General features: G+C 48.8%; 1 protein-coding gene across 4 annotated transcripts in view; it reads left to right on the plus strand.

Moving 5' to 3' along the window:
• Positions 1 to 13,759, plus strand: part of LOC140398353 (solute carrier family 15 member 2-like) — a 689,895-nt gene that overhangs the window by 132,532 nt on the left and 543,604 nt on the right. For all 4 annotated transcript variants that reach the window (XM_072486942.1, XM_072486941.1, XM_072486944.1 and 1 more), the window contains one exon: positions 12,240 to 12,292. In XM_072486942.1, the coding sequence (XP_072343043.1) occupies positions 12,240 to 12,292 (53 nt within the window). The remainder of the gene's footprint in view (positions 1 to 12,239; positions 12,293 to 13,759) is intronic.

The raw sequence follows: 13,759 nt of genomic DNA on the forward strand, positions 1-13,759 counted from the left end.
TCCCCGGTTCCACTCCTTTATCTCACCAGTTCCACTCCTTTATCTCCCCGGTTCCACTCCTATATCTACCGGGTTCCACTCCTTTATCTCCCCAGTTCCCCCCCATTATCTACCAGTTCCACTCCTTTATCTCTCGGTTCCAGTCCTTTACCTCCCAGTTCCACTACTTTATCTCCTGGTTCCTCTCCTTTATCGCCCCGGTTCCACTCCTTTATCTCCCCTGTTCCACTCCTTTATCACACCAGTTCCACTCCTTTATCTCTCGGTTCCACTCATTTATCTCCTCGGTTCCACTCCTTTACCTCCCCGGTTCCACTCCTTTATCTCTCGGTTCCACTCATTTATCTCCTCGGTTCCACTCCTTTATCTCACCAGTTCTACTCCTTTATCTCCTCGATTCCACTTCTTTATCTCCCAGTTCCACTCTTTTATCTCCCAGTTCCACTACTTTATCTCCCCAGTTCATCTTCTTTATCTCCTTGGTTTTAATCCTTTATCCCGTCGATTTCGGCGGGAGAACAGCTGGTGAGTCAGTTTCAGCGGGAGCAGTGCGGAAGTGGCTGCTGGGAGGTAAGTCTGTCCTTTAAAAGCACTTGTCTTTGCAGGGGCAGGCCAGTCGATTTCGGCGGGAGAACAGCTGGTGAGTCAGTTTCAGCGGGAGCAGTGCGGAAGTGGCTGCTGGGAGGTAAGTCTGTCCTTTAAAAGCACTTGTCTTTACAGGGGCAGGCCAGTCGATTTCGACGGGAGTGGAGCTGGCTGGTTAGTCAATTTCAGCAGGAGCTGAGAAAAATTTTTTTATTTTTATTTTATTTTATTATTTTAAAATTAAATTAGTGTTTTAGGCGGGAACAGGAAGTCGACCCGCGGACGTCTGGGAAGACCCTCACCAATAAATTCTGGTGGAGAGGAAACCCGAGACACTACACGTGTAGTGTCTCCCACTCGCCCTCCTCTTCTAACCTAATAATAAAACCCATTGGTCTGAGGTAAGTACCATATTTTATTATATTATTATTATTTTTTATTAAAAATTTAATTTAGTTGTTAGCCAGATCTTGGTAGAAAGTTAGAGGAATGGCAGGGAAGGGAGTGCAATGTTCCTCCTGCAGGATGTTTGAGGTGAGGGATACAGTTAGTGTCCCTGCTGATTTTACCTGCAGGAAGTGCTGCCATCTCCAGCTCCTCCAAGACCGAGTTAGGGAACTGGAGCTGGAGTTGGAAGAACTTCGGATCATTCGGGAGGCAGAAGGGGTCATAGATAGCAGCTTCAGGGAATTAGTTACACCAAAGATTGGTGATAGGTGGGTAACTGTAAGAGGGACTGGGAAAAAGCAGTCAGTGCAGGGATCCCCTGCGGTCGTTCCCCTGAAAAACAAGTATACCACTTTGGATACTTGTGGGGGGGACGACTTACCAGGGGTAAGCCATGGGGTACGGGCCTCTGGCACGGAGTCTGTCCCTGTTGCTCAGAAGGGAAGGGGGGAGAAGAGCAGAGCATTAGTAATTGGGGACTCTATAGTCAGGGGCACAGATAGGAGATTTTGTGGGAGCGTGAGAGACTCACGTTTGGTATGTTGCCTCCCAGGTGCAAGGGTACGTGATGTCTCGGATCGTGTTTTCCGGGTCCTTAGGGGGGAGGGGGAGCAGCCCCAAGTCGTGGTCCACATTGGCACTAACGACATAGGTAGGAAAGGGGACAAGGATGTCAGGCAGGCTTTCAGGGAGCTAGGATGGAAGCTCAGAACTAGAACAAACAGAGTTGTTATCTCTGGGTTGTTGCCCGTGCCACGTGATAGTGAGATGAGGAATAGGGAGAGAGCGCATTTAAACACGTGGCTACAGGGATGGTGCAGGCGGGAGGGATTCAGATTTCTGGATAACTGGGGCTCTTTCTGGGGAAGGTGGGACCTCTACAGACAGGATGGTCTACATCTGAACCTGAGGGGCACAAATATCCTGGGGGGGAGATTTGTTAGTGCTCTTTGGGGGGGTTTAAACTAATGCAGCAGGGGCATGGGAACCTGGATTGTAGTTTTAGGGTAAGGGAGAATGAGAGTATAGAGGTCAGGAGCACAGATTTGACGTCGCAGGAGGGGGCCAGTGTTCAGGTAGGTGGTTTGAAGTGTGTCTACTTCAATGCCAGGAGTATACAAAACAAGGTAGGGGAACTGGCAGCATGGGTTGGTACCTGGGACTTCGATGTTGTGGCCATTTCGGAGACATGGATAGAGCAGTGACAGGAATGGATGTTGCAGGTTCCGGGGTTTAGGTGTTTTAGTAAGCTCAGAGAAGGAGGCAAAAGAGGGGGAGGTGTGGCGCTGCTAGTCAAGAGCAGTATTACGATGGCGGAGAGGATGCTAGATGGGGACTCTTCTTCTTTATCTATCAGTTCCACTCCTTTATCTCCCGAGTTCCACTCCTTTATCTCCCCGGTTCCACTCCTTTATCTCCCCGGTTCCACTCCTTTATCTCCTCAGTTCCACTCCTTTATCTCCCAGCTCCACTCCTTTATCTCACCAGTTCCACTCCTTTATCTCCCTGTTCCACTCCTTTATCTCCCCAGTTCCACTCCTTTATCTCCCCGGTTCCATTCCTTTATCTCCCCGGTTCCACTCCTTTATCTCCTCAGTTCCACTGGTTTATCTCCTCAGTTCCACTTCTTTATCCTCCTCGGTTCCACTCCTTTATCTCCTAGGTTCCACTCCTTTACCTCCTTGGTCCCACTCCTTTATCTCCTCGGTTCCACTCCTTTTTCTCCTCAGTTCCACACCTTTATCCTCCTCGCTTCCAATCCTTTATCTCCCCGGTTCCACTCATTTATCTCCCCGGTTCCACTCCTTTATCTCTCGGTTCCACTCCTTTATCTCCTCAGTTCCAGTGGTTTATCTCCTCAGTTCCACTCCTTTAACCTTCTCGGTTCCACTCCTTTATCTCCTCGGTTCCACTCCTTTTTCTCCTCAGTTCCACACCTTTATCCTCCTCGCTTCCAATCCTTTATCTCCCCGGTTCCACTCATTTATCTCCCCGGTTCCACTCCTTTATCACTCGGTTCCACTCCTTTATCTCCTCAGTTCCACTGGTTTATCTCCTCAGTTCCACTCCTTTATCCTCCTCAGTTCCACTCCTTTATCCTCCTCGGTTCAACTCCTTTTTCTCCTCAGTTCCACACCTTTATCCTCCTCGCTTCCACTCCTTTATCTCCCCGGTTCCACTCATTTATCTCCCCGGTTCCACTCATTTATCTCCCCGGTTCCACTCCTTTTTCTCCTCAGTTCCACTGGTTTATCTCCTCAGTTCCACTCCTTTATCATCCTCGGTTCCACTCCTTTATCTCTCGGTTCCACTCCATTATTTCCTCAGTTTCACTCCTTTCTCCTCCTCGGTTCCGTTCCTTTATCTCCTCGGTTCCACTCCTTTATCTCCTCAGTTCCACTCCTTTATCTCCTCAGTTCCACTCCTTTATATCCTTGGTCCCACTCCTTTATCTCCTCGGTTCCACTCCTTTATCTCCTCAGTTCCACTCCTTTATCCTCCTCGGTTCCACTCCTTTATCTCACTGGTTCTACTCATTTATCTCCCCGGTTCCACTCCTTTATCACGCAGTTCCACTCCTTTCTCTCCCAGTTCCACTCCTTTATCTCCACGGTTCCACTCCTTTATCTCCCAGTTCCACTCTTTTATCTCCCTGGTTCCACTCCTTTTTCTCCTCGGTTCCACTCCTTTTTCTCCTCTGTTCCACTCCTTTATCTCCTCGGTTCCACTCTTTCATCTCCCCGGTTCCACTCCTTTATCTCCCAGTTCCACTCCTTCATCTCCCAGAACCTGAGGGGCACAAATATCCTGGGGGGGAGATTTGTTAGTGCTCTTTGGGGGGGTTTAAACTAATGCAGCAGGGGCATGGGAACCTGGATTGTAGTTTTAGGGTAAGGGAGAATGAGAGTATAGAGGTCAGGAGCACAGATTTGACGTCGCAGGAGGGGGCCAGTGTTCAGGTAGGTGGTTTGAAGTGTGTCTACTTCAATGCCAGGAGTATACAAAAGAAGGTAGGGGAACTGGCAGCATGGGTTGGTACCTGGGACTTCGATGTTGTGGCCATTTCGGAGACATGGATAGAGCAGGGACAGGAATGGATGTTGCAGGTTCCGGGGTTTAGGTGTTTTAGTAAGCTCAGAGAAGGAGGCAAAAGAGGGGGAGGTGTGGCGCTGCTAGTCAAGAGCAGTATTACGATGGCGGAGAGGATGCTAGATGGGGACTCTTCTTCTTTATCTATCAGTTCCACTCCTTTATCTCCCGAGTTCCACTCCTTTATCTCCCCGGTTCCACTCCTTTATCTCCCAGCTCCACTCCTTTATCTCCTCAGTTCCACTCCTTTATCTCCCAGCTCCACTCCTTTATCTCACCAGTTCCACTCCTTTATCTCCCTGTTCCACTCCTTTATCTCCCCAGTTCCACTCCTTTATCTCCCCGGTTCCATTCCTTTATCTCCCCGGTTCCACTCCTTTATCTCCTCAGTTCCACTGGTTTATCTCCTCAGTTCCACTTCTTTATCCTCCTCGGTTCCACTCGTTTATCTCCTATGTTCCACTCCTTTACCTCCTTGGTCCCACTCCTTTATCTCCTCGGTTCCACTCCTTTTTCTCCTCAGTTCCACACCTTTATCTCCTCGGTTCCACTCCTTTTTCTCCTCAGTTCCACATCTTTATCCTCCAGGCTTCCAATCCTTTATCTCCCCGGTTCCACTCATTTATCTCCCCGGTTCCAGTGGTTTATCTCCTCAGTTCCACTCCTTTAACCTTCTCGGTTCCACTCCTTTATCTCCTCGGTTCCACTCCTTTTTCTCCTCAGTTCCACACCTTTATCCTCCTCGCTTCCAATCCTTTATCTCCCCGGTTCCACTCATTTATCTCCCCGGTTCCACTCCTTTATCACTCGGTTCCACTCCTTTATCTCCTCAGTTCCACTGGTTTATCTCCTCAGTTCCACTCCTTTATCCTCCTCAGTTCCACTCCTTTATCCTCCTCGGTTCAACTCCTTTTTCTCCTCAGTTCCACACCTTTATCCTCCTCGCTTCCACTCCTTTATCTCCCCGGTTCCACTCATTTATCTCCCCGGTTCCACTCATTTATCTCCCCGGTTCCACTCCTTTATCTCTCGGTTCCACTCCTTTTTCTCCTCAGTTCCACTGGTTTATCTCCTCAGTTCCACTCCTTTATCATCCTCGGTTCCACTCCTTTATCTCTCGGTTCCACTCCATTATTTCCTCAGTTTCACTCCTTTCTCCTCCTCGGTTCCGTTCCTTTATCTCCTCGGTTCCACTCCTTTATCTCCTCGGTTCCACTCCTTTATCTCCTCAGTTCCACTCCTTTATATCCTTGGTCCCACTCCTTTATCTCCTCGGTTCCACTCCTTTATCTCCTCAGTTCCACTCCTTTATCCTCCTCGGTTCCACTCCTTTATCTCACTGGTTCTACTCATTTATCTCCCCGGTTCCACTCCTTTATCACGCAGTTCCACTCCTTTCTCTCCCAGTTCCACTCCTTTATCTCCACGGTTCCACTCCTTTATCTCCCAGTTCCACTCTTTTATCTCCCTGGTTCCACTCCTTTTTCTCCTCGGTTCCACTCCTTTTTCTCCTCTGTTCCACTCCTTTATCTCCTCGGTTCCACTCTTTCATCTCCCCGGTTCCACTCCTTTATCTCCCAGTTCCACTCCTTCATCTCCCAGTTCCACTCATTTATCTCCCCAGTTCCATTCCGTTATCTCCCCGGGTTCTCTCCTTTATCTCCCAGCTCCACTCCTTTATCTCCCCGGTTTCAGTCCTTTATCTCCTGGTTTCACTCCTTTATCTCCCGGTTCCAGGCCCATATCTCCCCGTTTCACTCCTTTATCTCCCAGTTCCACTCCTTTATCTCCTCGGTTCCAGTCCTTTATCTCCCCCTCTCCACTCCTTTATCTCCTCGGTTCGACTCCTTTATCTCTCGGTTCCACTCCTTTATCTCATCGGTTCGACTCCTTTATCTCCCGGTTCCACTCCTTTATCTCCCAGTTCCACTCCTTTATCTCCCCAGTTTCTTTATCCGCCCCGATTCCACTCCTTTAACTCCCCGGTTCTCATTCTTTATCTCCCGTTTTCACTCCTTTGCCTCCCAGTTCCACTCCTTTATCTCCTCGGTTCCAGTCCTTTATCTCCCCCTTTCCACACCTTTATCTCCTCGGTTCGACTCTTTTATCTCCCAGTTCCACTCCTTTATCGCCTCGGTTCCACTCCTTTATCTACCCCTTCCCACTCCTTTATCTCCCCACTTCCACTCCTTTATCTCCCCGGGTCCAGTCCTATATCTGCCGGTTTCACTCCTTTATCTCCCAGTTCCACTCCTTTATCTTCTCGGTTCTGTTGTTAACTTTGCCTTCGTTTAATTGCTCTGTTTTATTACCTTTGCTCTTGAGTCGCCAGGTATCTTTATGATACCACCACGTGGTTCAAGTCCGAGTAATGATCAATAATCCAATACACCGATTAGTAAGATTTAACTCAAAGCACATTTATTCTACACAGTAATCACTACTCATGCACAAATTCTACGTTTAAGCTACTTCTACAACTAACAGGCATATACTTAACTTGGAACTGGCCCACCAGGTCAGGGAAACAAATGGCCTTTCGTTCGGGTTCTGAGCCTGCGGGATTCGAAGTTGGTACAGATTGGTAGCTAGGAGCGCCTATCTCGTAGCGAGCGTTGAAGTAAGACTTACAGTTTCGATCAGCTGCTGAAAAGTGAAGAGCTGGAGAAGCGGTGGAGAAGAGACCGATTTGAACTTGGGGCTCAATTCTTATAGTCCCCAGGGGCTTCCCGCCTTTCGGGGTGGACCCTGTACCTGGTCCCAAGTGATTGGACTTGGTTCGATTTTCTCCAATGCTGGAGCGATTCCCTGATCGATGGGCGGTCTTGAGGTGCTCGTTCACCTCCTTTTGTGTAGGCTCCTACTGGCGCCAAAGAGTCTGGTTTTGCTTTGTGTGTCTCAATGTTGCTTATTGTTCCTAGGGATTGCTCATTAGTATGCAGATGGCTGTTGTTTTGTTATGCTGATGGTTGCTGGTGTCGATAGTGTCTGGCCTTTCCAGAGGTAAATACACAGCCAACTTGCAGCTGCTCGTTTTTGTCTTGTTGGCTGACTTTCCCATCAGCCTTTGCCGTTCGCCATTTTGTATCGGGAGTTGGCCATTTTAAGTGGCTTTAACCCTCCTTGTGATCCTAACGCGAAGCGCGAAGGATCACATAGCTATGTTGCTTTCCATTCCCTGACCTGGGGGGGTGGGGGGGGGCACTTCCTTCATGGCCTCTGCACTGACCACAACTATGCAAAAAATTTTAACTGACAATTCTAAGGGCGCTATGTCAAACAGGGACATGCATTACTAAACAATAAACTGGGAACCTCTAACTATTCTTAATACACTACACTCACTTAAACATTTCATCATCCTAACTTCCTCAACCATACAACAAAATCATAGCAGTTTATACACAGTTTTCCTGGCTTGGCAGTCAAGCTCAGGATCGTACAATTTGCTCATGAACACTTCTTTACATTTCTTATTTACAATAAAACCCCAAATGAATGCTCTTTATTATAGATCGCGGGGGTCGGGGGTCTGGTCGTATCCGAAAATAGGGGATCTGATCCTATATACCGGGGTGCGAGTGTGGTAGGCACTCCTTCTCCATTTCCTTCGACGCATAGTCTGCACGATGCAGCAGAGTATCGCTAATACCAGTAAAGTTTCTATTTCATAGGACAGGGAGTACCAGGTTATAAACCTGGCACACCAAGGTGATGTGGTGTCGCTGGTGACTGGGCTCTGGGTACTGTGGGGAAGTGAAACATTAACGGCTGGGGGGCTTGAAGTCATGGGGTTTGCGTTCATTCGCAACCAAATGTCCATAAAGATGATGATCCATGTGAAGGAAGTCCTCATGGCTCTTCTCTTTCCTTTTCTTTTCTTTTCTTCTCCAGTCCTGGAGCTTCTGGAGTTCTGTGGAAACAAGCATACTGTCTGTAACTATCTTTGTTTAATATCTCGTACGATAGTCTGTCTGTCCTTTAGTGCCAATTACTCCCTTTATAACTGGTCACTATGTGTGACTCCCTCAATTTTTTTTCAAAAAACGAATTTTAGGACAAGACACACTTCCCAATAATGAACCAGTGCGAGCTGTCTCGCAGACTGCGCAATTTACCATCCAACTGGCTCAGGATGTAAATAGCATGTGGTTGGCAACCTAAGGGTTACCTGAAACAAAACAAAATTTTTGAACTGAAAGTGGCAACATGAGGTGCATATGGGCCGCGACGGGTAAGAGTCGGATGGGGTCCCCGGGTAGGATGGCTACCAATACCGTGTCTCTCCTACCCGAGCGTAGTTGACCAGAGGTGGGGTTCCCAGGCAGGGCGGGTCCCAAGCCGTTTCTCCACTGCCTGAGCAACCAACAAGAACGGGCAAGAAATGTAGTCATCGTGGTGGGGCTGCTGTAGTGGTTCTACCTTCGAACCAGAAGGGCAGTTACGAATGGGCGTCTGGTACCTTAACCAGTCTCTGCAGACAAGTCCTCAGAGGTTTCTGCTGAAAAGTCATGTGGACAAGTTCTCAGAGGTTTCGGCCGAATAGGCGTGGGGCAGTGAAATTTTTTTTTCCTGTCTGTCATACAACATTTAACAAACTTACAAACAACATAAAACATGCGGCAAGTTTCATCAGAAAGGACACCACTCCTCCCAAGCGGTTCCTTTTAAAACATCATCTGGACACCTTGGTTCTCGGTTGCGAACAGGGTCGCACAGGGGTTCTCGGTTTGGGAGTCAGACCCAAGGTCGTCATCTTCTCCTGGGTGCCAAACTCTTAAGTGTATGAGGGCTGAAAGGGCTGCATGGTGTGAGGTGGGGTCGCTCTCGTCGTTGCGGACGAGTCGGAATGAGTTATCTCGGTACCAATAGTTGGTGTCTAGTTGTGTCGGGACAGAATCGGGGTCATCAGTGTAGTTCGGTGGTCGGTGGTGGGGTTTGTTCAGGAAAGTGATCATGAAGGGATCACTTGGATCGTAGTCGGAATCACTGAGTGTGGGTCCTGTTGCATGGGGATAGTAGGGAGGCGTGTTGTGGCTATCATCCGAGTCACAGTCGCTGTCTTGGCTGCTGCAGTCTGTGGGCGTTCCGGGGCGGAGTGTATATTTTGGGGGTGGAGTCGAGGCTGAGTCCGTGGCTGGGCTGGGCGTGTTGGGGGATGGTAGGGTTACGTTGGCTGTGGGCGGGGCGTGGTGTGTTGCGTCGAGCATGACGTGGTGTGCGTGGTTCGACTGTGTTCCATATGCCTTCAGCTGGTTTATATGGAACCACGCAGTCTTCCCGTTGGGGTACTTCATTTTATATACGGAAGGGCTTACTTTATCCGCAATGGAGCACCGACCCGAGTATTTTGGTGACAGGAATGTGCTGGGGTTATATACGGAGAGCATAACTTGCTGTCCTAAACTGTACTCAGTCGCATGCACTGTCTTGTTGAAACAAGCCTTGCTCTGTTTCTTCCTTGTGCCCAATTTTACTGCGGCTGCTAGCTGAGCAGTTTTAACATTTTCAACCAATTGCTCTACTGCTTTCTCGTGTGTGAGGGCCGTCACTTCGGGGCTGGTCAAGTCTCAACCTAATAAATATTCTGTGCCTTTCATGGGGCGTCCGGTCATGAGGGTGTGTGGGGTGTAACCTGTGGAAGTAGAAATTGTGTTACGCAAGAACATCAGCGCAAAAGGGAGGACTGAGTCCCAAGTGGTGTTGTTCTGCTGGACCATTTTTCTGAGGGTGGATTTTAGGGTCCGATACCACTCGACTGTGGGTGGTATGCTATGTGGAATTTTTGGGTGATGCCAAATATCGTGAGGACGTTCTGCATGATACGTCCCGTAAAATGGGAACCTTGGTGTGATTCAATGCTGCGTGGGAGTAAAAATGTGGTGGGTCAAAATCTTGGCTGTGGTTTTTGCAGTGTTTGTGCGGGCTGGGAATGCTTCCACCCATTTCGTAAATGTGTCAATTACCACAAGTACATATTTATAGCCATTCCTGCAAGGGGGCAATGGTCCTATAAAATCAATCTGGAGGTTAGTCCAGGGGCCATTAACGGGCCGGGTGTGGCTGAATTGAGCCTTTTTGGCATATCTGTCCGGATTATTCTGGGCGCAGATAAGACAATTCTCGATGTAATGGTTTACATCTTCCTTTAAATTCGGCCACCAACAAAGCTGCTTGAGATGGGCTGCAGTGGGATCGATTCCCTGATGTCCATGACCATCATGGAACAAACAAATCAGTTGATTCCTGTCCTGTTCAGGAACCAAATGAAGGGTGTCTTTTAACACCACACCGTCATGTGAGGCCAATGCATTTTTGAACCTCTCATAGGGAGCTGGATATTTCCCTTTTACAATCTCCTTGGGATTCCTGTCCTGCTTCTGGGCCTCCACTAGATCCTCGATCTTTGTCTGTGAGACCTGAACTGCACTCACTGGTGCGCTTTCGGGGGGTGACCAAAAATATCCATGCCTGGAACCTGCTTTAGCCAGTGCGTCGGCTTTCACATTTCCAGGGGGGAGGAACTACGGACTTTGATTATCACAAAAGTCCTGTTCTGGGCTCTTTCTAAAATATGACGGAGCAATGGGGCTGAGGGGAGAGGTTTTCCGTCTGGGGAAACAAATCCTCTTGCTTTCCACAGGGGCAGAAATTCTGTGAGGCTGTTGCAGACATAGAGGCTGTCCGAGTATATGTCTGCTGGGCTGGGGAAGGAATCTGGGTGTTCCACTATATATGCGATGGCCGTGAGCTCTGCTGCCTGCGCGCCTAAGTGGCCGGGAAGTTTTAACGATATTTCCTCAAGGGCGCGTCCCTGCGCGTCCTCGACATAGATACCGCAACCTGTTATGCGTTTCCCATCCAAGACTGTGGAAGATCCAGCCACATAGATCTTTATGGGCTCACACGTGTCCGTGTGCTGGGGGCTCTGGGTTGAACTACCTATCTTTCTGGGGAGTGCCTAAGCAATAAAGGGGCGGTGGTGTGGAGAGAGAATTTCGCATTCATGGGGGGTTCCGGGGTACTGTAAGTTGTCGGCTAAATAGGTGTGCGTCTTTGTCCATTTAACAGTGATGTCCCGTCCCTACAAGAGAAGGGTCCATCTAGCTGCTCTAACCTGGCTCACTGTACCGTCCTTGAGTCGCCGGCCAGTAAAAGTTGGGTGGGGGTGTGTTCGGTGAGAATTGTAATGGCGTGCAGTCCGGTAATATATGAAAAATACTGCACTGCCCAAAATACTGCGAGCAGGTGCCTCTCACAGGCTGAAAATTCCTGCTCCACAGCATCTAAAATTCTGGAGGCGTAAGCTACGGGCCTTAACGGGTCATGCCGTTCCTGGAGGAGCACGGCCGAAAGGGTGTGGTCTGTGGTCGCTACCTCTATGGCGTAAGGGGAAAGCGGGTCTGGAACTTGTAGTGCGGGGGCTGCTATGAGTGCCTGTTTTAAAGAGTCCACAGCATCCGTATGCTGCGGAAGCCATTCCCAGGGGGCTCCTTTCCTTAGGAGGTCTGAGAGGGGTGCTGCCTTGCTGGCGAAACCGTCAATGTGGTTTTGGCAGTAGCCAACCAGTCCTAAAAACGACCGGAGGGCTGAAGCGTTCTGGGGAAGGGGCAATTTAGCAATCGAGTCAATCCTTTTATGCTCGATCTCGCGTTTACCGTGTGTGATAATTGTTCCCAAATATATCACCTTTTCTTCCAAAATCTGGGCCTTTTTGGGGTTGACTTTACAACCGATTGAGTGTAAGAGTTCCAGGAGTTCGGACAGAAGCTCAATGTGCTCTTCCTTGGTGTCTGTCTGCAGTAGTAGGTCGTCTACGTACTGAGCCAGACATTCGGGGCGAGAGAATTTGGCTAAACCAGCTGTCGGTGGAAAATGGAGGGGGAGTTGTGGAATCCTTGTGGTTCCACTCCTTTATCTCCCTCGTTTCAGTCCTTTATCTCCCTGGCTCCGCCCTGGACGATCCCGCCAGCATGAAAGGCCAGTGTGTTCCCGCCAATATCTTCTATTGATGCCATATTCTCATTCACTAACAAAACTATGATGTAAAGTTCAATACGCACGGTAATATCTCGCTGTCCTGAAACCCAGCAGTAACTTTCTGTCTCTTGTTTCAGCTTCAAAGCCGGAGTCACTCAAAGTGAGTGGACAAGCCTGGGGCAGACTGTTGGTGAGTCTGGGCTATGTGCTGGGGTGGGATGAGCGCTGGCGAGCTGGCTTTTTGCGGCCCAAACTGCCCGGCATAACTGGACTCTGTAGATGAGGTTAAATGCATTAAAGTTAAGTGGAATAAAACACAAAATGTTGGAAGATCTCAGCAGGTCTAGCAGCATCTGTGAAGAGAGAAACAGAGTTAGAACATAGAACATAGAACATAGAACATAGAACAATACAGCGCAGTACAGGCCCTTCGGCCCACGATGTTGCACCGAAACAAAAGCCATCTAACCTACACTATGCCATTATCATCCATATGTTTATCCAATAAACTTTTAAATGCCCTCAATGTTGGCGAGTTCACTACTGTAGCAGGTAGGGCATTCCACGGCCTCACTACTCTTTGCGGAAAGAACCTACCTCTGACCTCTGTCCTATATCTATTACCCCTCAGTTTAAAGTTATGTCCCCTCGTGCCAGCCATTTCCATCCGCGGGAGAAGGCTCTCACTGTCCACCCTATCCAACCCCCTGATCATTTTGTATGCCTCTATTAAGTCTCCTCTTAACCTTCTTCTCTCCAACGAAAACAACCTCAAGTCCATCAGCCTTTCCTCATAAGATTTTCCCTCCATACCAGGCAACATCCTGGTAAATCTCCTCTGCACCCGCTCCAAAGCCTCCACGTCCTTCCTATAATGCGGTGACCAGAACTGTACGCAATACTCCAAATGCGGCCGTACCAGAGTTCTGTACAGCTGCAACATGACCTCCCGACTCCGGAACTCAATCCCTCTACCAATAAAGGCCAACACTCCATAGGCCTTCTTCACAACCCTATCAACCTGGGTGGCAACTTTCAGGGATCTATGTACATTGACACCTAGATCACTCTGCTCATCCACACTTTCAAGAACTTTACCATTAGCCAAATATTCCGCATTCCTGTTATTCCTTCCAAAGTGAATCACCTCACACTTCTCTACATTAAACTCCATTTGCCACCTCTCAGCCCAGCTCTGCAGCTTATCTATATCCCTCTGTAACCTGCTACATCCTTCCACACTATCGACAACACCACCGACTTTAGTATCGTCTGCAAATTTACTCACCCACCCTTCTGCGCCTTCCTCTAGGTCATTGATAAAAATGACAAACAGCAACGGCCCCAGAACAGATCCTTGTGGTACTCCACTTGTGACTGTACTCCATTCCGAACATTTCCCATCAACCACCACCCTCTGTCTTCTTTCAGCTAGCCAATTTTTGATCCACATCTCTAAATCACCCTCAATCCCCAGCCTCCGTATTTTCTGCAATAGCCTACCGTGGGGAACCTTATCAAACACTTTGCTGAAATCCATATACACCACATCAACTGCTCTACCCTCATCTACCTGTTCCGTCACCTTCTCAAAGAACTCAATAAGGTTTGTGAGGCATGACCTACCCTTCACAAAGCCATGCTGACTATCCCTGAT

The sequence above is a fragment of the Scyliorhinus torazame genome, chromosome 21 (assembly GCF_047496885.1).
Source record: "Scyliorhinus torazame isolate Kashiwa2021f chromosome 21, sScyTor2.1, whole genome shotgun sequence".
Lineage (NCBI taxonomy): Eukaryota > Metazoa > Chordata > Chondrichthyes > Carcharhiniformes > Scyliorhinidae > Scyliorhinus > Scyliorhinus torazame.